The 24,671-nt window shown below is 38.9% G+C and overlaps 1 protein-coding gene across 1 annotated transcript in view; it reads left to right on the plus strand.

Moving 5' to 3' along the window:
- Window positions 1-2,540: 2,540 nt before the first annotated feature.
- The window catches only part of NALF1 (NALCN channel auxiliary factor 1), a gene marked incomplete at both ends in the record, with an annotated part of 589,883 nt that continues 567,752 nt past the window's right edge, over window positions 2,541-24,671 (plus strand). Inside the window, one exon of the mRNA XM_079721789.1 lies at window positions 2,541-3,440. Coding sequence (XP_079577915.1) covers window positions 2,541-3,440 — 900 coding nt within the window. The remainder of the gene's footprint in view (window positions 3,441-24,671) is intronic.

The following is a 24,671-nucleotide window of genomic DNA, read 5'->3' on the forward strand; positions in this document are numbered from 1 at the left end:
TTCCTATACAAAGCTCAGATAAAATGTTTTCATTTCATGTTTAATTTTCAACATGGAAATTTGCTTACTGAAAGGTGCTATAAGGTAAGGACAAACCTGCCATAGAAAGTATATCTTTTAGTTTCTAGATCTTTAATGTAACTAAAATTCAACACATTAAAAGCCAAAGTACCAGAATGGTATACTTACACAGGTTGTCTTGTAAAACATTACATGACACAGATCAACAGGCTGTCAAATTGCACCAAGCTTTGACGGTCACTGCATATCGTTTTTAGAAACTTACAGTTTACATGGGTAAAATTTAGTATTCCGCAGAAAGGACTGGTTGGTTGAATCCGGCCCATTATCTTTTGCAACTCGCCTTTTAAAAAATATCTACTTCTCCCTCTTGCCAACACTTAAGGAATGTGAATAGGGATGATCCATCCTTTTGGTTTCTCAACATAGCTGCTTAGAATGATGGCACCCTAACACTGCCCATGTGAATGTGCACCTTACAGAATAGTAGAGTCATTAGAAAGCAGGGAAGGGAGGTTGACACAGTGAGTGCCCGGTGGAACAAACCGCTGTCCTCTGCGACAGCCAGAGAGAGCTCAGGACAGTGCTGCGCTGCGGGTGCGCGCGCACGGGGAGGCGCACGGTCTCCTTCCCTCGCAGCGCTGGTGGGAGTGAGGGGCGAAGTGGGCAGGGTCTTCAGATAAAACGAGACTGCTCTTTGCCCCCAGCACTGATCCACGTGAGGCGGGGTTGAGAGAACCCCTGGTTTTCCCAGCGCGACTGACGCTTTTCCTTCTCGGAACGCCGAGAGCCAACGCTAAGGGGCACCAGAGGCTCGGGTTGCCGCGGCTGCCACCCGGGCAGCCTGGTGGCCCGCTGCTGCGGAAGTCTTGGGCGACAGCAAAGCCCCGCTCGGTGGGGGCTGGGGCGCAGGCCTTCGGAGCGGGAGTCCCGGGAGTCCCGGGAGCTTGGGGTGCTGCAGGCTAGAGGGGAAATCCTCCGAGGTCAGGGTGTCGAACTCGAAACTCTGCGCTGGGCAGTGAGCCTTGGTAGCCGAGGTCTTACTAGTTTTTCCTAAGACTCTGTGAGGCCACTTCTAATCTCCTTCTACTTTATGAAAAATGTCGCTGTCCTATATACAGCTAAAGTTGTCGATGCGCACACATATCCCTTCCGTATACTAAAATCATTTAAGATGATTTGATGCACGGAAAGCTGTTGATCTCTAATTGTCTAGGGATCCTGAGGCACATGCAGAGGGATCAGATGTCACCTCCTCCACCTCCGCCAGCCAATTCATGTTCACTCTCATGCCCCCAACCTTTCATTTGAAGTCGACTATTCTTTAGTTAAGGAGGTGACACCCAGACCCTCGCCCCGCTAGAAGCCTCTAACCACCCGCCGGCAACTTGGACTTTTTCCGGAGTCAGAGAGGGAGCGGGAGATGCTGAAGAAATTAGCAGGCGTCCTCAACCTTACGGTCCGCATTCTGACTTTTCCCAGTGATAACAGTAAGAAGAAACCCAAAACGCGGGGAGGGGTGTGCGGAAGGGAAAGAGCGAGCGTCGGAGCGCAGCAGTGCAGATCCCCCCACCCGCGCCGGACCCCGGCGTCCGCGCCCTCCTCCTCCGCCCCGGCCGAGCCCCGTGCCAATGCGCCAGGATGGAGACATCTCGGCGCGGGAGGAGATGACGCAAAACCCAGCGCTCCCCCCCAAAAAAGTGTTTCTCCAGGACGAAGATGGCGGCAACTTAGCCGGGGACTGAAGATGACTGTGGCTCTCCGGAGGCCCAGCCCCGGCGATTCGGCCCCGAGGTCCGGGGGAGGCGGCGTCAGCAGTCGGAGCCCGGCGGCGGCTGCGCCCGCGGGCAGACCTGCGGCGGCGGCGGCGGCAGTTGGAGCGCGGGGTGGGGGGTGGGGGGGAGGGAGAGCCCTGCCGGCGGCGGCGGCCCAAGCTCCGGACTCGCGGAGAGAGAGCGAGAAGTAGGAGCAGGAGGAGGAGGAGAGGAGGGAGCTGGGGAGGCGCTCTGGTCGCCGCCAGCGGGCAGCGGAGACGCGGCATGCCCCCGGCGGGCGAGAGAGGGCTGTCCTCGGCGGGGCCATGGGGACGCGCGCCCTGACAGTGCCTGGGTGAGAGGGGCAGCGCCAGCCACTCCGCCGCCTCCACCATCACCTCCTGCACTCCGCTCACCGCCGGCCGCCAGCCCCAGCCTCCGACTGTCTCTCTCTCCCCCACCACCTCCCTCTCCGCCTCTCTCTCTGCATTATTGTTTCCCACTCTACAGAGGATGGGGTCGGCTGATGATTAGGTCGGAAGCAAGTCATATCTTCCTCCAAAGCCTGGTAATATTTATGTAGGCAAAACGAGAGAGAGAGAGAGAAGAGGGAGAGAGAGAGGGAGAGAGGGAGAGGGAGAGGGAGAGAGAAGAAACGGGAGGAGGGGATAAGGAAATTAAACCCTTTAAGTCAATGCATATCGTGGTGACACCGGCACAGGAGCCCTCACGGTGGAGTCGGCCAGGGCTGTGCGTTCCCAAAATATGACCAGGGGTGCTTGGATGTGTCGGCAGTATGACGACGGGTTAAAAATCTGGTTGGCGGCACCCCGGGAGAACGAGAAACCGTTCATCGATTCAGAGAGGGCTCAGAAATGGCGACTGTCTCTGGCATCTCTCTTGTTTTTCACAGTCCTGCTCTCTGATCACTTGTGGTTCTGCGCCGAGGCCAAGCTGACCCGGACCCGGGACAAGGAGCAGCAGCAGCAGCAGCGGCAGCAGCAGCAGCAGCGGCAGCGGCAGCAGCAGCAGCAGCGGCAGCGGCAGCAGGAGCCCTCCTGGCCCGCGCTCCTGGCGAGCATGGGGGAGTCCTCGCCCGCCGCCCAGGCACACAGACTCCTCGCCGCCTCCTCGTCCCCCACCCTGCCCCCCTCCCCGGGAGACGGCGGTGGCGGCAGGGGCAGCCGAGGCAGAAACAACCGGGGCAAGGCTCTTCTTCTGGGCAACTCTGCCAAGCCCGTGTGGCGCCTGGAGACCTGTTACCCCCAGGGCGCCTCCTCGGGCCAGTGCTTCACGGTGGAGAGCGCGGACGCCGTGTGCGCCAGGAACTGGAGTCGGGGGGTGGCGGCCGGGGAGGAGGAGCAGCAGGTGAGGGGCACGCATCCAGCCCCGCTCTGGAACTTGTCGGATTTTTACCTTTCATTTTGTAATTCCTACACACTTTGGGAGTTGTTCTCGGGGTTGTCCAGTCCCAACACTTTGAACTGCAGTCTGGATGTGGTGCTCAAGGAGGGCGGCGAGATGACCACTTGCAGGCAGTGCGTCGAGGCTTACCAGGACTACGACCACCACGCTCAGGAGAAATACGAAGAGTTTGAAAGCGTGCTCCATAAATACTTACAGTCGGAGGAGTACTCGGTGAAATCGTGTCCTGAGGACTGTAAGGTAGGAACACTGGATTTTCCCCATCCTTGCGCTTTTATATCCGTGTGTGTTTGGCTGAGGCATCTTTCTAGAGTGTTAAAATGTTTTCTGGACTCTGGTTTTTTTGTTACTTCACCGTTGTTTTTGTGGTTATAAGAGCTTGACTTGCTGCTTGATTTGGGACTATCCCGTGGATTGCTGGTGGACTGGTGCCTTCTTCTGGGATCCTGGGAAGGTCAGGAAGACGCTGGTCTTTTAAGATAATAAAGCCAGTGCTATGGAGTTGGTTCAAACTGTGTTGCCTTTTTTTTTTTTTTTTAATGGAATTGAGTGAAGCTTGTTAGGAAGACAGTGATGGGATTGCATACTGATGACCGCAGCTAAAATCAGAATAGTCTGAGACAGGCATGTATGGTCTGGCTTATGGGCCTTACACATGAGCTCTCTGATTGTGACATCATTCAGCTGGTTGGGGACAAGAGAAAGTGTTTGTGGCTGTTCATGTAGGAAGAGCTAAAAAAGTGTTTTACTTGTTTTACAGGGGTAGTTCTGGCTGTTTGGAAAGTCTGTGGGCCTACCTAAGCGTATTTACTCACATACGTTTCCTGTTTTCTCTTAGAAACTTGTATAGTTGTTGATCGGAGACTCATTATGAGTAGAAAGTTTTAATTAAGTATCTGGTGATAACTGATCGATGTTAGATTTTTTATCAGCCACCTTATGTAATTAGCTTGAATTTTCAGGATGCTCTCCAGCAGTACTAATTGGCAAATGCTTGATCTATGAATGAAAAATACTGAACTGATTAATAACGTATATCACCTTTAACCCCTTCCTATTAATATAATAATGGCTATAATCCTTGCTGATTCACAAAGAAGTGTATGCAATTTTCTTAAGAAATGGCTAATGCAACCATGGGCGGTTGTCCTAGTAGAAGTGTTGCTGTCCGTGGTGCTGAAATGAGATTTGCTCAGAGCTCTGTTGAAGATGAAGATACTGCAGTGACCTTTTAGTAGGGAAGAAATGATGACAGAATCTCAGTAAGCCTTAATGTTTTGTTCCAAAGGTAATTTCTTAAAGAGTGCAATAAAATAGTATTGCTTTTCAAAATAAATAACACACCACATTCTCTCTCTCTTCCTTTCTCTTCATTACTTCCCCAGCCTCTCCAAAGGAACACAGCAAATGTCCCTTTTTGACCTCACTTGCTTTGTACTCAGAAAGCATAATCAGGGGCAGTATGGATCAAACGATTCTGTGATGCTTTCACAAGAGAACTGGCCTAAGGGATACCTACTTAAAATGAACATAGTTCAAGGGCTGTATTTTAGTTTGGATTGATTAGTTGTGCTTTTGACAACTAAGCTAAACTAAAACTAAACTTGTTTTGCCAACATTCTTTAAGACCAGAAACATACCTTCTTTGCAAATAATAATGTTGCATTTACAACATTAATTTAGAATGCTACTTCATTAGATAAATGGATTTTTAAGGTTTTTTACATATTTTTCTTAACCATACCCCTGTAAGTCATGCCTGGGAATTAAACTTAATCTTAATGGTAGAAGTTAATAATGAATGACTAGTGTATTTATTGCAGTTATTTATTTTGACAAGATACGTTGCATCAGAATTGCAAGGAAACTGATGTGCCTACTAATTCTACTACTAATAAAAAGCTTGCAAAGGTTTCAGTATATTTATGTTTAAAAGTGATCCCTTGTAATAATTTGAATTTGCTTGCTTCCTTGACTGTAAACTCTCATAGAAATTTCTAGTAATTCCAATTTGTATAGTTTCAGTATTTAAATGATAGTCTACATTGTCAATATACTAGAGCATATTTTCAAATAAGTCTGGCAAATACGTTTTTGTTTAAATATTCAAGTTTTAAATATGTATAAATGTATATTTTCCTCTTGACCTGAAATCATCACCAACTTTATACTTATATCATCATAGCTATAAAGTACAGTGTAGGTCAAATTAATGTGTAATGCTATGAACTACTTCTGGATTGTGTTCTCATATAAAGTAGTAGTTGTGAGCTGTATACACAGAAGCACATTAGAAAAATCTGAACTCCTTTTTAGAAACATTTCTTCACACTGAAAAGTAAACACAGACATTTGAGTTTTTCATCTCCACAACACAGGATTTATTACTTGTGATGCCTTATAGCTATTTCTTGGTTGTTTGTTTGTCAGCTGGAAACACTTGAAACATTTATTCCACGATAACTGTTCTCACGCAGCTTCAGATTTTAGGTACTGGGGGTTGGAGGGGGGCAGTGTTTGGTGTTCTTGGTTGATAACTCACAAATCTGTTGATTAGCTCCTGAGCTTAATATACAGCTTCTTTATGATTCTGCAAAACCACAAACACATCCACGTACCAAGTATATTACATGGCTTAGAGTGCTACTTGTAGTCTTTGAAGAATGTGTCTGAGTTTCTTTCTGAACATTTTTACTTATTTCAAGCATACTTATAATTATGAAATGATGACTATCTTCAGGAGCAATGTTCAAGATACAGTCTGTGCAAAATTTTCCACATTTTAAGGTTAACAGCAAAGTCTTAGGCTACATTAAAAGTAAATGCATTATATTTCTGGAATTGGTAATATATTCATGAAAAAATCCAATTTAATAGTTTATTAGTGTATTTATAAATTTATAGACAGGAGAATATATGCAATAATATTAGCTATACAAATTAGTAGAATCCATATTTTAGGAGCAATATATTAACTCTGGTATACCCATATATAATTAAATGATTAATACAGTGATTTCTGACTTTTAAAAGTTAGGTCATGTTATTACCCTCTAGTTTTATAATCTCCCCTGTTAAAAAAAATGCCACAGTCCATATACATATAAAATTAAAATGGATTAAATTTAATTTTTATTGAACTTGATTTAAAGGGCTTTTGGCCCATTATACTGAAAACAAAACAAAACAAAAAACACCTTAATATTGATCTAATCCAATCATATTGTCTTGGGCCCATAGTAGTTGCAGATCAAATATAGCTTGGATTTTCTTTAGCGAACCTTTGTTTGCAACATATAATAGGAATCATTTGCACCCAAGAATATTTTTTAATATTCATAGAAATAGCTGGTTTAATTTTTAAAGTAAATATACACTTTTATCGAGGAAGTAACTTATAGTAAAATAAAGAACAAGAACTTCTGCATGTATCATTTAGACTATAGCATTCAAGCTGCTATATTACATAAATCAAGTAGCAAAAATTTGACAGTAATTCTTCTCTGGATTTTGTAGTGTTATTCAAAATAATGTTTTGGACATACAATAAGAATCTGAAAATCTTCAAATTGGCTGGAAATATTAAAAAATACACTATTCTAAACTACAGAATTACATATGTATATTATTAACATGCCTGAATTTTTACTTAAATAAAGATGTTTTCTTAAATATGCCATTCTTTACCTCCTAAGCATTCTTGAAATTACATATTACAAAACTGGGATATTTAGGGAATATAAACTTCTATGTTACAGGTAAACTTTTGTTAATGGTAGTTTTATTGACTTACTATTCCTTAAGACAGATGGTCAGGGAAAGTGGGTGTGAGATTAGATTCTAACATAAATCACTGCATCATCTGTATTTTAGTTCTCTCAGAATAGATTCTAATCTTTATACTATCAAGAATTTATGCATTCTTACATTTTTATATTATAATTTTGTATTAAAGCAAATTATATTGCCTATTTTTATTTAACAGACAATGACCAAAAGAATACTCTGCCAGTGTTCTGCATATATAACAATCGTGATACTCAGGGCTTTCTGTATTGTTTGCAGAAATGACTCAGAAACATTAACCAGTTTGAGGACATAGAATTTGGGTTACATAATGTGCAAGTTAAAAAAAAGGCATTTTTAAGTCCTTATTTATTTTGATGTCATATACTATAGATTCTTAAAAATAGTTTTTATAAGGAAATAAAATATCTAACAATTCTTCCCACTTAAATATTGAATCTAAAATATTATTTTGCTCTTACTTGGTTAAATGCTATTGTACAAATTATGACACTGTCCAGAGTGTGGAATACGTCTGCAAATAGATCTCTTTTATATTATACCACTGTGTTATTTTTAAATCATATTTTTATAGATGAATTGCTTCTCTGTAAAATCAAACAGTCTAACCTTCAGATGATCACATTAACCATTAATAAGGCCATTTATAGTATCAAAGCCACTTTCATAACTGTTTTTATAACCCAGATTTTCATTTTCATGTTTTTGCTCCGTATATAACTACTGATTTATGATATGTGTTTTATTTTTATCTTAATTTTATTCTATTTTTATCAAATTTTATCTCAATGTTATATGCTGTTGCTTTATAGACCAGAGAATGATTATTCTTTTTTAACTTTGGACTTGTAACTGGGTCAAATTAGTAGCTATATAGGGCATAACCACAAAGTTTTAATAATTGCTGTTATACCTTGGTTTTAATCACTTTAATTAGATGAGATTGGTGTCTGCATATGCAAGGTGAATTAAAATGTGAAGGAAAGGAAATCAAATAATTTTCTCAGTCTCATGCCCCCCCACAAATAAATTATAATCCATTAAGATATATTTTCATACTAGATTGAATATAAAAGAACAAATATACAGATAACTATTTGAAACACAGTACTATTTTGGTTTGAATTATCTGACCTATTGCTTTCATTTCCATTCCCAATTTCCTTTTTAATCTTAATCTTCTAAGTTGACCTCACATTGACTAGGCTCCAATCATGTTGTTGTATGCTTTCTATTGATTTACACTGAAGAGATGTTTCTTCAATATCAGTGAACATTTACTCTAGATCAATGGTCCTTGGGGTCACATTAGAATATCCTGGGAATCTTTGAAGACACCCCCAGCCCCAGGAGATTCTAATTTCATTGGTCTGGCTTGTGTCATGAGCTTGGGATTTTCCAGTTTCCCTGGTGATGTGCAGCCCAGGTTGAGAACCACTGTTCTAGTTGAGTGCCAACCAAAGTGGAAAGACCTTTTAGCTCCTGAGCCTCAGTAATTAATACATAATAACCTCATTTGTTCAACTGATGAAAAAGCGACTTAATTTTTTTAAAGTGGTAAAAGCAGTAGGTAGGACATAGCCAGAGGGCAGGGGAGCAAATAGGTAGTGACTGGACTGAGGAAGTAGATGAGAAGTGAACCAACTGGGTGCAAAGTTTAAGGAATGTACCAGGAGAGAACATGGAGAGAAGGAGAAGGATGCATAGAGGACCAGAGTCAAGGATGGGCCTCTTGGCTGTGGATTTTCTGTCTTTTAGCCAGAACTGTCATTATACTAGTGTTCACTAATACGCTGAGCACATGAATGCAGAAATTGGATGATTGTCTCTGTGAGACTGATCAACTATTTGATTAGAGGCGCCTCAGCCTCCTTATTTTTGTCTCTAATTTTAGATTATATAAATGGCTAAAATTTAGAATTTTTCAAAAGTATGGGTTGGTTTTAAGAGAAAACATTTTGGCTTTTCATAGTATTTCACATAGTTCGGGTTTATTCTTTCTTCACCTGTTCACTTTATTAAACCTAGGAAATTACTAATCCTTTTTTACTTTTCTTTTAACATTGTAATGATGGGCCATGTTTCCTTTTTTACTTATTTCTGTCATACTGGAATAACTAGTTGATATTCATATAGTGTTTTGAAGATACAAGTTGCTAAGTAGGCACAGAATACTACCACACCTAATTTAGGAATTCATTTTAGAGAGATCTTATCATTGTTCTCTTTTGAAGTGATTGTAACATAGTCATATTTTTTTAAAGTTTACATTACAAGATGCTGTGAAACACTAAATTTAAGTTTTACCTTAAATTAATAAGCAATTAAACCTTACAATACAAATCATGAAATTATAGTAATAAAATGTTTTAATTTACTCTGATTCTTTAAAACTGGAAACAAGAGTTAACATCTGCCTTTCTTTGGTAATAAATAGTTAATGACTTATACTATGTGTTGTAGTAGAATGCATGAAAATATTTTACTTCTTGGGTGTTTAAAGTGTTAAAAGGTAATAGTTGATTTTTCCTCTCCCTTGGTAGTCTGTTTCTACACACAGTCATTTATTTAAAAAGAAAAGTTGTAGATGTTACCACAGGTGGTAAAAAGAAAAATATCCTGCAAAAAATACAAGTTTACTATGTGTTTAAATAGTGTTATCGATCTTAGCAGCAGCAGTAGTGTATCTACATGTGTGCGTGATGGGTGAATGCAATAATTACTTCTTTGGAAATACTTTGGGATTTTATATGTCAGCTGCTCTGCCCTGCTTGAGAAGGAAATTGGGCTCTGCTCAAAACTCTGAATCTTCACCCCTTGGTCTCCTCTTCTTCCTGTCAGCGTGCCTTCTTGCTCTCATCTGGCTGAATCCTCTCCTGGTGTCTGGAAGCTTCACTTGCAGGGCCTGTGTCCCATAGGAAACCCGAAGTTCAGAAGTCTTACTTCTCTGCATCTCTACTGACATCAAAAATGATCAGTCTCTTTCCTACTGAACTATCACTGACTTAGTTTCTTTGAAAAGAAAACTGAACTAAGATTTAAATGGATGATCATGACAATGTGTTATTAGTTTTCTCAGAAAGTGAGTTGAATCACTCAGAAATTTAAGTGCTGGAACGAGCTTCAGTAGTAGCTAACAAGCTTTAGAGTTTATTAGAAGTCAGAAACTAGTCTAATTCATTTAATAGTCACGTCATCTTTATGAGGTAAGTACTATCACATATTTTACAGATGAGTAAAGCGAGGACATAAAGTTAACTGTTCCAAGGTCAAATAGCTGGTAGTGTTAAAGATCAAGTTCACTTCCTCACTTGATCGTTATTTTCTTTTTCCCCTTCGTTATGATCATTACAATCATACCAAAGAGTGAAGAGATAAGAATAACCCACAAATAGGTTTAACACCTATTAAAAACCTCACCATATATACTTCTTTTTATTTTATCATTAAAAACATTTTATAGATGATACAGAGAGCTAAGATGACAGAAATTTTGGAGCCCTAGACAGCTGGAATGAATGGCCAGGAATCCCTGGTTCATCACTGCGAAGTCTTAGAGGGAGATATGAATATGAATAAATGGTGTGACGATCAGCAGAGCGCTTAGACTTCTGCTCTTGTTTTTCGAGTGGAGCAGAGAAAGGATAAATGTACAGCTTTGCAGGGAAGGAAGTGAACTTCGGAAATCTGTGATAGTTCCTGCTCTGAATTCATGTTAGATAAGATACAATCACTTTCTGTTTATAATTTTTAAACAACAGTCCAATTTTTACCATATTGTTTTAAAAGATGTTGAGTTTATTAGTTGAGAATTGTGTACACGTTGCCTGACATCTATAACACTTAGGAATCTTAACATTTATCTAACCTTTATTAGCTTCTTATAAGCCTTATCTCCAAATATAGTCACATTGGGGGGTCAGGGCTTCAACGTATGAATTTTGGGGGACATAGTTCCACTCATACGTTGAGTAAGGTATATGGCAAGGGCTGTAGGAAATACCTTGGAAAGATCGTAGTGCTCAGTTGTGAAGAACCATGTATCCCGTGCCAAGTCTTTTTGAACTTCATTCTCTGTGTGATAAAATATCAGAGAGGAATTTTAATCAAGTGATTTACTTGGGATGGTTTGTTTTTCTCAAAACTTAGCCCTGACAGCAATGTGGCGATAGGTTGGAGGAGGGTGAAGTGATGCCAGAAACTAAATTTTAAATTATACTTAATTTCAATTAGTTTTAATTTAAATAGCCCCATGTGGCTAGTGGCTACCATGATGGACAGAAAATTCTAAATGACTATGATGGCTATGGAAGTGGAGAAGAAAGCAAGATTCAAGAGACTTTTCTGAGTTCAAATTTACCAGTTACTATGTAGAGGAAGGATTTGAATATTACTTAGCCATAAAAAGAAATGAAATTGAGTTATTTGTAGTGAGGTGGATGGACCTAGAGACTGTCATACAGAGTGAAGTAAGTCAGAAAGAGAAAAACAAATACCGTATGCTAACACATACATATGGAATCTAAAAAAAAAAGAAGAAGAAAATAAAGGTTCTGAAGAAACTAGGGGCAGGACAAGAATAAAGACGCAGATGTAGAGAATGGATTTGAGGACACGGGGAGGGGGAAGGGTGAGCTGGGATGAAGTGAGAGAGTGGCATGGACATATATACACTCCCAAATGTAAAATAGACAGCTAGTGGGAAGCAGCCGCATAGCACAGGGAGATCAGCTCGCTGCTTTGTGTCCACCTAGAGGGGTGGGATAGGGAGGGTGGGAGGGAGACACAAGAGGGAGGAGATGTGGGGATGTAGGTGTACGTATAGCTGATTCACTTTGTTATACAGCAGAAAATAAAACAGCATTGCAAAGCAATTATACTCCAATAAAGATGTTAAAAAAAACATGCAAGGGAAAAAAAAAACTTTATAAAAGGTGAGACTCTGGATGTGGACACATCTAATGAGATAGGAAATACAGGAGGAAGAACACGTTGGGATTGAAACTAGTGAAAGAAACAGGAGTCCATTTTTGGAGAGAATGACATCAGGAGATGTCCAGTAGATAGTATACCATGTAAGTAGGGCCTCTGGCTGTGAAGTTTACTCTCTGCGCGTCGTGTAGTTTGATCCAGGAAGCTGTGGGCAGAGATGAGATGATTGAACAAAACAGATTACTTGGAGAGAATGTCAAAGATGAATTCTGAGCAAGAGCAATATTAAAGGGTTTGGGCAGAAAAGGGGCCAAGAATAGAGACTGAGAAGAAACAAGAAATGAGAGTGAAAATGGGGGAATGAGAACAGAAGAGAGAATGGAGGAGGGTGGGGGGGAGAGGCAGAGGTAGAAGGAAAGGAGAGAGAAAATCATTAGCACGTGATGATCTGAACAATACAGGGAAGCATTTTAAGAAAGATACAGAGTCAGGAGTGTCATGTTGCAGAAAGAACATATAGGATGAAGCCTAGAAATAGGTCACTGCACTCGGCAGTTAAGTCTTATTGACCTTGTAAGAGTAGTTTCGTAGAATGATGGAAGAGATGTCAAATTGTGATGGATTAAGGAATGAGTTGGAGTGGAGGAAATAAGAACTAGTCCAAACTGTTCTTCATTAAGTTCAGCCGTGAAAAGGAAAAGAAAATGACATAGGTGGGAAGATGAGAGTTTAAAGAAATAAATCTTTTATGATGAAATAAACATGAGAATATTTGTAGCTTTTGATCTAGGACCCAGATGGGAGTACGGTATTGAAAGTACCACTTTCAGAAAAAATTAGTGAAGGCACCAGATCCCAAAGAAGAGATGCTGGGCTCTGACCTGTTGCTTACTCTTGGGGAGGAGGGAGGTTTTATCTTGTACATTGTGCTGTGCATCTAAGATCCTTTGTTTTGTTGTTTATATTTTAAACAGGAACAATGCTTTAATTTCAGGATTTCAGACAATAAGCACAATTATTATCCTGAATATGCTTAACTAAAGTAGAATATTCATTTTCAAATAGTATAAAATAGTTACTGGCTGTAAATATGAGATCATAAATAATTATATCATGTGTGTTACTGCAAACTATTTTCTTTAGGAATGTGCTGCCCTGGGGTTCAGTGACATATTTAGAGAGTCCATGGAATTAAATATGGCTATCTTGCTATACGTTTTCTTAAAAAATATTGATATGTTTGATAGCAAGTTCTAAAAATAGAAATTAACTTAAAAAAATAAAAATAGAAATTAATTTTAAACCTAATAGAGAAGTATAGTAAAATGGTTAAAAGAAGTATTGAGGAAAACTGGGTTCAACTCCAAGTTTCATCACTTATTAGTTATATGACATCATCCAACTTAAAGTAGGGATTCTAGCATCTCTTTCATAAGACAGTTATGGGGAGAAATCAAGAGACTCCCATGCAGATTAAAGTACCTAACCTAGGGCTTGATGATGCCCAATAAATGGTAGCAATTCATTAAAACAGAAGCCATGGGAAAATCAGTAAAATTGCTTCACTTGAGATCTCACATAAGTTTTCTGGTAAGCACCACTCATTTACGAGAGTTTCATAAGCAGACTTTGCATTCTGCACGGTAAAATTCTCAGTTTTATTACATCTACATTCCTTCTGCTTCTCTAGAAAGGTGACTAATGGTGATTCTTTAGAATGAAACAGAAAACAAAAATTCAGCTAGGGTGAAAATGTTTCATTTCTAAAGCTTGACTTTTTCCCCCCTGTTATTTTAGATTAAAAATTAACATGTGCTGGGTTGTAGACCGAGTGGATCCTCTTAGACTGCTGCAAAGAAACTTGAGCCCCTTTGTGTACAAACCTTTTGGGGAGGACAAGTGGAGAAACCATTGTAATGACTCTCCATCTCCTGGAAACCTCTGGGTGAAAATAATCTTGGGGGAAATTCTTTGTTTTGTAGTCTGTCAGGCATTGCAAAGTCTCATGTGCCTCCAAGTTTCATTTTAAATGTTGGAGCCCTTTGCTCTACCCACTAGCTCCCTGGCTTTGTGTTTTGTTTTGGTTGTCCCTGTTATTTTCCGCTCTTCCCCCGGAAGTTGTGCACTCAGCCATACTTAGTAAGTTTATTGATTGGGGAGGGAGAGGAAGTAGAGTAAAAGATTGCCTCGGCATTTGAACTAGAGCTAGCAGACAAGGCAAACATGGCAGGTGCCAAGATATGCAAGACTGTATGGGCTAGAATAAAAGACTGTAAGCTGTGCCCCATGAATGGGAACATGATTGCCCTGAGAAAGAGAAGACGCAGGGAGACATAGCGAGGCTCTTTAATTTGATAAAACTTGTCATGTGGAAGGGGAGTCTTATTATCTAGTACTTAGTTTTGGTCTAGGGGTAAGGATGAGGCTCTATAAGCAGGTGTTTTAGAAATATCTCTCCTCTACATAAGAGAGAATGTTCTGTTAAAGGATAAAATGGAACAATCTGTCTGGAGAAATCAGGTGCACATTGCCACAGAAGATGTACAAATAGAATGGGAGCTATCTGCCATGACCCTAGAGGGCATCTTACCTATGTGTTGCAGGTTGGCCAGAAGATTTTAAATATTCTGTCTAACACCCTTTGGCATAAGATGAGGCACCCAGAAGTGGTAACTTTGCACAGTGAGATGCCCTATATTCTTTGCCTCACACCTTGCTCATAGTAATAGTTCTTTGCTTTTAAAAAAGGAGGTCTTGATGACTTCAACTTTAAATTATTTCTCTGGTTCCCATTCATATTGTTGTCAACCTGGATTATTTTTATTTTTATTTTTTAATTTTTTTTTTGCGGTACGCGGGCCTCTCACTGTTGTGGCCTCTCCCCGTTGCGGAGCACAGGCTCCGGACGCGCAGGCTCAATGGCCATGGCTCACGGGCCCAGCCGCTCCGCGGCATGTGGGATCTTCCCACACCGGGGCACGAACCCGTGTCCCCTGCATCGGCAGGCGGACTCTCAGCCACTGCTGAGAGGGAAGCCCAACCTGGATAATTTTTAAAAACAGAATGAATCAAATACATGTGCTTATCCTGAAGAAATATAGAAATTGAGCTGGACTAATCTCTAAGTAAATTTTTTGTTATTGCTGATAACAAGAATAAATACTCATTCTTCTCTCCTAATCACAAACACATCAATCACTTTTATAAACTCTCAAATGACCTTTTGAGCAAAGCAAGGCTCGACGACATGGTCAGATCTGAAGGGAAGTGGGTGCGGCCTTCCTCCATTGGTCTTGCAGCACTTCTTGTCACACGTGGATTCACCCCACATACAGTTTCTGTGGGGACGTTATCACCAGTAATTAAAATCACTGTATACAATTCCCATTCTTGTGGAATCGTACACATTATGTTTTTAAAATAAACAAGTTCTACACGATAACTTTAGCATCCTTATCTTATTTAATCCCCACAACAATCCACCATTATGGGCAAAATTAGCTTTCTTCAACAAATGGGTTAACTAAGGCTTAGAGAAGGTAAGAAATGTGCCGAAGTTCTCACAGGCAAGTGTGGCGTAGACCGAACTCAAACCAGTAACATCTGGCTCTTAATCTCATGGCCCTGACTTTACTGTTACAATATCCCGTTCACTCTGTCACAAATCACTGCTCATGTCTAGTTCTTTAAAAAAAATTTTAGGGGGAGAATGTGGGTGGGTGACAGCAGGAGTGGATAGAATATAAAGTTATTTGGCACATGAAAGAAAATGTAACTCACTTCATCCAGTTTTTCTGTTGCAGCAGCTTGGTGTAGGAAAAGAGCATGGGTCTAAAAGTCAGGAACACCTAGATTCAAATGGCTGTTCCATCAATCCTGTAAGATGGGGATACTTATATATCCAGGTTGAGGAGTCACTGAGAGAAGAAACGGAGCAAGTGTGTAATAATAAAAAAAAATGAAGCTGGTAGGTAGAGTTGTCGTCTTTTCAGTCCAAGCTACTCTGAGAAGAGAGGGAGGCGTCACACTGCAAGGCATACTCTGCTCTCTTTACTGTTAGACACTGAGCTGGTAGAAAACATTGACAGGTTTGTCCTTCTAATCCAGTTGTTGGTTTCTGATCAGAGCTGTCCTAGTGTAGAGATCTTGGATTTAGTTTCCATAGAGGCATTTAAAAAGGCACTGGTGACATATTTTATCTTGGAAGTCACTATGACTCTAGATAAGCAGTGAGAGACTGTCTGAAGAGAAGCAAGTGTTTTTAAAAAGGTAAATCTGAATCCTAAGCCATTTAAAAACAGAATCTCTCCTTTGGCATAGCGAAGACTGGACTGGTCACTATGGGCCATTGGGTAAGGAGGTGTGGCCCACCCCCGCCCCCGTGCTTCTCGAGGCAGTGGCTTCAATGCAAAGTCCAGGTGAAATAATGGGAAGAAAGACTACCTGCAAATGCAAATGATCTTGCTGTCAGTGGAGCTGTGGGTCTTTATACCTGACTGCTTTGTAGAGGGTTGGCAAAGAAATGGCAGATTTCAGGTATGTTCTATTTGTGCTAAGGATTTCTAAATACATATTGAAATTTTAAGAGTCTCTTATGAAAAAATGAACCCTTTCCTATCATTTCAGTTTAGACTTTTTAAACTAAATGTTCATTTTTATTCAATGTATCTGAAAATTCCAGTAGGATGGAATTCAAGTCTGAGTAAACAAAATCCTTGTCAACATAGTTTGCTTCACTGACAAATATAGATTATTTTCAGCTGTCATAGTTATAACTGCTCAGCCATGGACTTGATTTCTCTATTCGATTGACTGGCTCTTTAAGATTATTAAAATAATTGATTCAGTCTTTAGGTACTTGATATATTTTGTTCTTATGACTTAATGGATAAAACAGGCCAATAAAATAGCACTTTGTATGTGCTATTTCACCTACAAGGAGTCAAAGCAGCTATTTATCTATTTTTTTTGGCAAAAGCAAACATTTTAAAAGAGTACCCAGTACCCCGACTCTTATTTGTTTATTTAGTCTTTGAGAAATAAATTTCTCATTTCCAAATAACTTCAAAATCTAGGGAAAATTAACAAAAATCCATATGAATATTTATGTATTAAATTTGTAATTTTACATTTCATACATTATATTAAGTGCTTGAACTTTTCATAACAAAAATCTAAAATGGTTCCCCAAAGATAGTGGGGTTGATTTTTGATGGTCCTCAATTATTTCATAAAGGTAGAGATTTTAAAAGGCCCTACATACAGGAGTAATTCTTAACATGGACGAAGAGGTCGGGCTTTGCCCCAGTTGCACTGTCCAGACAGGCAGCACCTCAAAAGTGCATGACTGAGTTCACTGATCACTTGGTTCACTGTTACAGCTTCTCCAGTATTACACTCTAATTGGATGGATGTTTAAGTTTCTCACAGTATACGCTTTAAACAGATAAATGCAAAAGCTAAGCAGTGCAAATTTGCATTTCTTTAACAACTTGATTACATTAATAAACTGAAAACTATATAGCTAAAGGAACCCAACAATTTACTTTTTTTTTTTCAAATCAAGACTAGATTTTGTTGTAGGTGAACTGTAGAAAAGTTAACTCATGATAGATATTGTTTAGGGAGAAACATTCTATCTTCATCCAAATATATTAATTTATCTTAATGGCCGGACATTTGACATACATGTGACCAGATGAAGGTGCTGCAGATAGACCGAGGGAAGCACACAATGATTAATGAGAGTCACCATTTCCTACCTGTGATCGATTGTCATGAATTTACTTTTGTCTGTGTAATGCTGTCTCCATTCTGGGCTATTTTGTACGGCCTTGAGCCTATTCCTATTCTACTGTTTTTTTTTTTTTTCCTACCGTAACAATATATGATGAATTTAATGTGGTAAGTTATTAAAGAGAATTTCCCAAGGGGCTGTTCAACTCAGTTCCTCTGACTTCTCCAATTAATGGTGAAGGGCCATTCTCAGGGCTGCTGGTCGATGCTTGTTGTGGAATGAGCAGGTGAATCATAGGGACCAAAGAAGTGTCAGCACTGAAGAGAACACATGCATTTTCTCAGAATGATCACAGTGATTATTTGCAAAGGATATGATAATTGCCATCCAGATGTATTAAAGGATGCTTCATAAAGAACATTTTAATAACTTAATTTGTGATCATTGTCTCTGGGAATGCACTATGTCATACAATTTTTGTGTGCTCTATAGGAAAAAAGCAGTATAAGGACAAATGAATATTTCCTTTTAAAAATAAATCTTTAGTGGAAGCTGTTCTTAGATAATTTGAGCACTATTATTATATGGCAATAGTAATTTAGGCACTGAGATAAAAGATATCCCACAGTGCACCTAGTTAAAAAAGGAATAAATAATCAGATGCTTCATCATGTGTGACTCACATATGGATGTGAAAAAAATGTAAGAAATTTATATATAAACAGCATGTTTACTAAAGCAAGAGAAGGAAAGAATGTGAGCAAAAATCAAAGAGAATATTTGATTTTCTTTTTCTAGGTACATGTTTATGAGAACAAGATTAAAAGGCATGTAAATCTCTTAATCTAAAAGCTCTTGTGTTCATAATCTGCTACTGAAAAAAAAAACCCAACAACTTGGTAACAAATTTTTCTTTTCACATGGTCTCACTTTCAGCCTATAAATGAAAATTAGATTTCATGCAGAGATTTGAAATCAGGGCAGTGTTGCAATTTCAGCCTGAAATTGTTCCTTCTAACTTGCTTATGAGAAGTTCATTGTTTCCCTCTTAAAAAAACAGTTGGCCCTAAGTTAAATAATTACAAAATACCAATTTTATAAAATGCGGTGCTTGATATCTTTGTTGCTGAACAACAGAGCTTTTTATATGTCAAATATAAACCCAGTATTTTATTTCTACATGCTTCTTTATGGGTAATTATGGGTTTGAAAAGTAATAAATAGCAGTGTAATTATTCCATAGCTTGCAGTGGGGATGTGTGTTTCCTTAATCTGACCACTTAAAGAAAGAAGTAGCTATTCAACTCTGAACCTTTCCAGAAAAGCAATTTTTAAAAAAATTCAATGTCTTTTTCCAAATTTAGAAGGCTTTAGAAAAATATATCACTGTTTGGTTCTGCTGATTAGTTCATGACGTTTAAGAGACTGGAAAGATATTATAACTTTACAATGGTGATTTCATCTGAGAAATCACCTGGACAGGTCAAATAGTTCCAAAAATTCAAATAATCCACAGACAAATGTTTTAAAATATCACTTTCCACTTAAGGAGAGTGTTGTGACATCTGCAGCTTACTTTGATATGGTTTAGGCAGAAAATATAAGTGTAATATGGAAACATTTGCCAAATCTAGGTTATGGTTATATGAGTGTTAGTTATTAGTCTTTCAACTTTTCTATATGTTTAAATTTTTTCATAATTAAAAAGTTTTTTAAAAGCAAATCAATGGCCTACAGGGAGGAAAATGTTCACTACTTTGGGGGTTGTTTTTTTGTTCATTTGTTTGCAAAGCAAAAAAAAACTCAAGCTGCTTCACTTCAACTAAAACTTTAAAAAGAAGTCGAATATAATATCGTCTCATTTTTGAAATTACTTATGAAAACTGACAACCACTCTGTTGAATAAAATGTTTAGTAAATTACTGAGAAAACTGCTGGGTTCTTTCCTTCATGATGATCGTTTGCCTCTCCCTGTTCTACCCGATGTTTAGATAATGCCACTTGATCCTGATTATACCTTGCCTGGGCTTCTTTCTTGATTTCTGGCCTTTAATTCTTCCCAAAATATTCCAGATAAATTGAATGTGAAAATTTGTTCAAATGATGTTTAGAATATTCCAAAGATATGGCTAGTAGGTGGATGATACAAGAGGTGGTGATTTTAACATGTGAGTGAATATGTAACTGTTTTTTCCTAAAGAATAGTTAAAAACTCTGTGGCTGAGAGAGAATATCATAATAATCACCCACTTGAAAACAATTAAAGTTATAAATGCAGAGTAAATTATTCAATTTCAAGTGGACTAGTTCACTATAATTCCTTAATTAAAAAAAATCAAAACGAGGATTTCAACTGAATATTCCAGATAACACGGCCTTAAAATTACTCTTCCCTCAAAAATTTCAGCAGATATATTTGGTACTTTATTTATTTGGACAGTTATACTAATTTCCATTTAACTTGCCACATATGGACACACAGTGAAACACATTAGTATAACCCAATGAAAGAAGTAAGAAGCTCTTTGGAGAGGACTCTGCTGTATATCTTTCCATGACACTGTTCATATGCAGCCTCAAACTGAATCTTTTCAGTTGTATTGTACACAGCTTGCTCATAGGCATTGTTAATCTGCTTAACATCATACATGTCAAAACTTCTCAGATGATGAATTGGGTGCAAGAGTCCATGCATGAATATTGGCTACTAAATGAATTAAATGAACTGGCAGGAGAAAATGTCATAAGAACAACTTCAAGAAACTGCTTACCAGCGTTGCTAACCAGAGAGGGAAAGAATTCAGTAAGGTACATGAGGCCACATAGGTTTCTTTTATTTCAATTTTCATTAGTTTTACTCAGTGGAACCTCTAACCTAACGGAGAATCAATCATTCAGCAAGCTGTTATTGAACACTGTCCTATTATCTGTTGCATAACAAACCACTAAAATGTAGTATAAAACAACTGTTTTATTACAGTCTAGCATTCTGTGGATCAGGAAATCAGACATGGCATAATGGGGAAAGCTTTTCTGTCCTCCAAAGTATCTGGTGCTTTGAGAACATTTGAAGGGCTCCAGGTCCCTTAAATGGCTGGGCATTGGGCTCATCTGGAGACTTTACTCACATGTATGGCACCTGGCCTGGGACAGTTCAAAGGCTGGACTCAGTCGAGACTGTCTACGAGAAAGCCTACCCATGGCCTTTCTATGTGGCTTGGGCTTCCTTACTGTATGGTGGTCTTGGGTTCACTGACTGCCTTAAAGAACAGCTCAAAGCTTCAAGAATGCATGTCCCAGCAAACAAGAAAGAAACTGCATAACCTTTTATCACCTGCCTTGGAAGTCACAGAGCATCACTTCTGCCCTGATCTTTTTAATAAAGCAGTCACAAGCATAACCAGATTCAGAGAGAGGACATGCTCACACCTCTCAGTTGTAGAAGCATCAAAGAATCATGACAATGTTTTTTAACCAACACAAGCTCATTTTCTTCTTTCTTTTCTTCTTTACAAGTGATTAGACAAAAAATATGAACAAGACATAACTCCTAGCTTTTTTTTTTTTTTTTTTTTTTTTTGTGGTACGCAGGCCTCTCACTGCTCTGGCCTCTCCCGTTGTGGAGCACAGGCTCCGGACGCGCAGGCTCAGCGGCCATGGCTCACAGGCCCAGCCGCTCCACCGCATGTGGGATCCTCCCAGACCGGGGCACGAACCCGTGTCCCCTGCATCGGCAGGCGGACTCTCAACCACTGCGCCACCAGGGAAGCCCACTCCTAGCTTTTTAAGAGTAGTCTCAGAATCTAACAGGAGAAACAAATGGACTAGTACATATGTACGAAATCAATATTATGGACTTATCATGTAAATCATCCACATGTTGCTAGAAATTGTCTTCAAGCTAATGTTTTCAGTGATTTCCTACTTTCTTTCTTTCCAATAATCTGTAATCTTTGAAAATCAGGACTGCGTCTATACCATAGCAATGTAATAGAAAACAAATATAAGATAATTGTTAAGAGCTTTAATTAAAAGTCTTGTGCCCTTTGTTTACGTTTCTGCAAAATGGGGATAATTATCAGACCTACTTCAGAGAATTAAATAACTTGGTCTATCACTAACACTAGGTGCTAACTGTGAACTATTATGATCTTAACAGAGAGGAAAATTGTCCTCCAACTTTGGGCATAGCTTTGCTGCCTACCCACGAATCAAATTAAAATTAAAAAGTAAAATTTATATTTACAAAGACAGAGAAGTAGATTTTCATCAATTATTTTCCCTATACTTGGGTTGTTGACTGATTAATAACAAACTTTCTTCAAATCAGATGACCAAAGCAGTCACTGTAGAATTAAAGGCCAGAAATCAAGAAAGAAAGCCAGGCAAGGTATAATCAGGAGCAAGTGGCATTATCTAAACGTCGGGTAGAATAGGGAGAGGCAAACAATCATCATGAAGGAAAGAACCCATCAGTTTTTTGAGTAACCTGCTAAACATTTTATTCAACAGAGTGGTTGCCAGTTTTCATGGGTAATTTCAAAAATGAGATATTATATTTGACTTCTTTTTAAAGTTTAGATCGAAGTGAAGCAGCTTGAGTTTTTTTTCTTTTTTTTTCTTTGCAAACAAACGAAAAAAACAACAACCCCCAAAGCAGAGAATTCCATTGTATTAGTTATCTATTGCTCTGTAACAAATTACCACAAATGTAGAGATTTAAAGCAATGTACGTTTATTATCTCACAATATCTGTGGGTCAGAGTCTGGCATGGCTTTGATATGTCCTCAGCAAGGCTACAATCAATGTGTGGGCCAGGGCTGGGTTCTCGACTGAGTCTTTACTAGGGAAAGATCAGATTCCAAACCCACAGGATTGTTGGTGGAATTCATGCCTTTGCAGACTGTGGAACTGAGGATCTGGGATACTTACTGCCCATTGGCTGGATGCTGGCTGCCCTTGGTTCTTTGCCAAGTGGCCCTCCCTAGGGTAGCTCACAACCTGACATCTTGCTTCTTGAAAGACAGCAAAGGGGAAGGTTTCTCAGCAAGACGAATGTTACAGTCTTTTGTAATGTCGTCATGAAAATGACAACCATCACCCTTGCCCTGTTTTATTCTTTGGAAGCAAGTCCCAACCACACTCAAGGGGAGGAGGCTACCCGAGGACATGAAGACCAGGACAATGAATTGTGGGCACATTAGAGACTGTTTGCACATCCATTACTGTTAAAGGTCCTTCAAAGATATTATTCTTTAGATAAGCAGAGACAATTTCATGTATTTTTAAATCATCTCAGGCAAGATACATCTTCATTTTTGTTTTGTCACTAAGTCAATATTTGATAAATATTTAACTATTAATGTAGGATTTCATCAGCATTATTAAGTACAAATGTGTTTTATTGAAGGGACATATGTAAGTAAAATTTTATTAGGCTTGATTCTGCATAGAGAAAATGGAATTTTAATTAAAGAAATTGAAAGTGGTCATTTTCAAGCCTTCTTATTTCTTCCAAAGTTGTTTTTGTGTAAAGTCAACATTGTAAAGCAACTATACTCCAATAAAAATTAAAAAAAAATTCTAATTTAAATTTTCTTTATAATATTTTTTTTAAATTTAAGAGATTTGCTATAATTATAGAATGATAAATGTCACATAATTGCTTTAGATGAATACAGTCCGTTTCCTAAAATGTATTTTTAGGGTAAATTAATGAATTTTAGAACCTGTAGTTTCTAAATGGTGACCTATAATTCCATAATAAGATTGACTTGTTTAGACCAATAGAGTAATTGCATATGCCTATTTAGTCATCTGTATAAATCTCATTTGTCTGGAATGCTGCCCATAATGCTGAATTCAGATTAAAGTTTTCAGCAGTGGGATCTGAAATAAACTTGAAGGCACTTTAGGGCAGCTGCCTTTATGAATAGAGGTCTGGAAACTATCTCTCTTCAACTATTCTGATCCAACTAGAATACTTATTTCTTTTTACCATTCTGGAATGGCAGATATTCTTCTAGGAGCTGCTTTTTTTTTGTCTTTAGTCCTGCATCCTCATTAAAGTTCAAATTCTTCATACCTAACACTGCCATACATTTACTTGAGTAAAATGGTTTTCCATTTCTTGCTTACTGTATGGTCTTTTTTTTAGGGAGAGGAAAAATATACCTGGGGTAGGATTGGGAGTATTGAGTCAGACTTGGAAGGTGAGAAGGCTGTATCAGTCAGGATAGGTCAGGTTATGGTGAATTAATAAACATCCCCAAATGTCAGTGACTTACAACAATAACATCTACAAAAGATTTCTTTCTTGCTAACAATATATGTCTTTGTGGATTGGCAGTGCCTCTGTTATACATTTTCAATCCAGAGTTCAGTCTGACAGAACAGTCGCTGTTTAGAACATTGTCAGTCTTGTGGCAGAAGGAAAGGAGACAGGGTACCATAATCTGGTTCATAAAAGTCCAGCTCAAAAGTGAAACATACCACTTACAGCTACGTTTCACTGACTGAAGCAAGTCACACTACCACTCCTGTGTTCAACAGAGTAGAGGGGAAACTAGGGTGTTTGTCAAGTGGTGATACAGTCTACCAGAGATAGTAAGGATAAAATGCAGAGAATCTGGGCTCAAAGAAGATATATTTTTATATTTCAGGACTTTGCTTATGGTTGGTACTTTTTAATGTATTTTTTAAAAAATTGTATGTTAAATCCAACTCTGCCATTATCTTCCAAGTTTTTTTCAGGAAAGTGTTCCAAAGATTACCATATTAGTGGCATCCTTTTGGATGGTATGATAATGGAGATAAAGTTGACATAACAGATAGATGAGACTTTTCCATATGTAATTTTAAAATGTAAGTAGTTTGAAAGCAAATTCTAACTTTCTGCGGAGTGGGAGAAGTAGAGTGGGGATATGTGTAGAGCAGTGTTTTGGAGTCCTCTCCCCCAAAGCACAGGAGTTAAAAGAATCCCAAGATTTAAAAG

The sequence above is a fragment of the Hyperoodon ampullatus genome, assembly GCF_949752795.1.
Source record: "Hyperoodon ampullatus genome assembly, chromosome: 16".
In the NCBI taxonomy this organism is placed as follows: Eukaryota; Metazoa; Chordata; class Mammalia; order Artiodactyla; family Ziphiidae; genus Hyperoodon; species Hyperoodon ampullatus.